Consider the following 2,115-nt stretch of genomic DNA (forward strand, 5'->3'; position numbering starts at 1 on the left):
TTAATTAGCTGCATTTTTTCTTTACCTAAGTCATCCATCCTGCCCTTCATCTATTTATTTATGGGATCTCGGCATTTCTTTTCTACTTGTTTTAACTTAGTGTTCAGTCTCCCACTGGTCTTCCCGATTGAGCTGTGAGCCTTGGTGGACTCTATCTGTTCACCGGCCTGTTTACTGCCCCTATACCAAGCAAGGCAGTGTGCTACTTTGGTAACACATTGTCGCCAGGCAGCTAAGCCCTCTAGATGTACTGAGGCACGGTCGTCCTTATGAGGCTGCTCTCACCTTGCCCAGTCACTTGACTTTTCCGGGCCCCAATCCCACTTGTAAAAGTGTGGAAAACAATGCCTGTAGCTCCCCAACTGGACCTTCGTGATTACAAGCTAACGATGCCAAAGGATTAACTCCCTTCCACTAACTAAAATTAATCAGAAGTCAGCGTATTACCCCCAAATAAGCCAAAAGCAAACTCAACACCGGCGGCTGGGTTCACTTTCAAGCAAATGTGACCTTGTCCGCAGGAACGCCGAGACAGGTGAAGCCACACCTACTGGTCTCGCTCGGCCCACCCCTCCCCCGGGTCCCTACAGCTAACACCTACGCTAACGCCAAAGGAGGCCGGATTCAAAAGGCACCCAACAGGCCCTCGGTCCTACGCGACTTCGCCGCCCCCCCCCCCCCCCCCGCCCCGCAGCAGAAACAGAAAGCCTCGTAAACAGGCCCTCGGGACAAGCCGGTCCACAGCGCAGCCCCCGCACTTCCCCGATCCCGAAGGCGGGACGCGGACAAGGCGCGGTGCCGCGACCGCCGGCGGCCAGCGAGGAAACGGAGGCCGGGGACGCGCGGCAGAGGCCCGCGCCAAGGTCAGCGGGGAGCCGCTCACCGCAGCAGCGCCAGGAAGGCGGCGGGCTCCACGTCGGGCAGCTCGATCTCGGCCGACGTGGTGGCCATGCCGCCGTTGAACATGGCGTCGAAGACGGCGCTGCCGGCCGCCAGCACGAAGCGGTGCGCGGGGATGCGCTGCGGGCCCCCGGCGGCCGTGCCGCCGCGGCCCTTGCCCAGCACGAAGCGCACATCGCTCAGCAGCTCCGAGTTGAAGAGGAAGGCGAAGCGCTCCTTCAGCGACGCCTTGGTCGCCTGCCAGTTGTACAGCGGCTCCCGCTGCAGGGGGAGCAGGGGCCCCAGAGAGGACGGCGGCGGCGGCGGCGGCGGCGGCGGCGGAGGCCCCGCGGCGCCCGGCTCCGCCTCGGCCCCCGGGACCTGCTCGCCCACAGCGGCCGGCCCAAGCGAGGCCATCGTCCAGCGACACGGCTCCTCCGGCTAGGCACAGAGCTCCCGCCGCCCCTGGAGGCCGGCACCGCCTCGGCGCCTTCCGGGAAAGGCGCTTCCGGCGGCCGCGCCCCTCCCCGGCCAGGCCCCGCCCCCGCCCGGCCCCGCCCCGGGCCGGCCCCGGCCCCGCCCCCGGCCCCGCCCCGCCCCGCCCGAGAGGGGCCGACGCCGTTCGGAGTCCTTCGCGGCGGGCGGGGCTTCGTCCCCGGCGCCCTGGCTCCGCTCCCCGGGAGGGCCGACGTACAGCCCCCAGCGCCTCCTCCGACCCGCGGCGCCCGCCTTCGCCTCGGACCCTCCTCATCTGCTGCAGCTCCTCCCACGTGTCCCAGGGGTTTCCTGCCTGGAAGTGGGGGGCACCGAGGACAAGGCCAAGGGAGCACGTGGCAGGGGACAAGATTCCCCACGCCCCCCCTTCCCCGGTAACGTCCAAGTCACCGCTCCGGAGAGGAGCGGAGCTTGGACCCCCCTACGTCCAGCAGCCCACATTCTTCCGCTCTATCGTCTCTGTATCACTGTGGACTCATGGAATTACGTTTTTGTTTTTTTTTAAGATTTTTTTTTTTTTTTTTTTTTTGAGACAGAGAGAATGAGAAAGACAGAGAGCACATGAGAGGGGGGAGGGTCAGAGGGAAAAGCAGGCTCCTCGCTGAGCAGGGAGCCCGATGCGGGACTCGATCCCGAGACTCCAGGATCATGACCTGAGCCGAAGGCAGTCGCTCAACCAACTGAGCCACCCAGGCGCCCTGGAATTACGTTTTAATGTCTATAATCCATTGCTAAAAATTC

General features: G+C 64.1%; 1 protein-coding gene across 1 annotated transcript in view; it reads right to left on the reverse strand.

Moving 5' to 3' along the window:
- Positions 1–1,365, reverse strand: part of BTBD1 (BTB domain containing 1) — a 43,003-nt gene extending 41,638 nt beyond the window's left edge. Inside the window, exon 1 of the mRNA XM_035024235.1 lies at positions 884–1,365. Coding sequence (XP_034880126.1) covers positions 884–1,296 — 413 coding nt within the window. The 5' untranslated portion in view covers positions 1,297–1,365. The remainder of the gene's footprint in view (positions 1–883) is intronic.
- Between the last annotated feature and the right edge of the window lie 750 nt (positions 1,366–2,115).

This window comes from Mirounga leonina, unplaced genomic scaffold (genome assembly GCF_011800145.1).
Source record: "Mirounga leonina isolate KUSES-001 unplaced genomic scaffold, KU_Mleo_1.0 Mir_178, whole genome shotgun sequence".
In the NCBI taxonomy this organism is placed as follows: Eukaryota; Metazoa; Chordata; class Mammalia; order Carnivora; family Phocidae; genus Mirounga; species Mirounga leonina.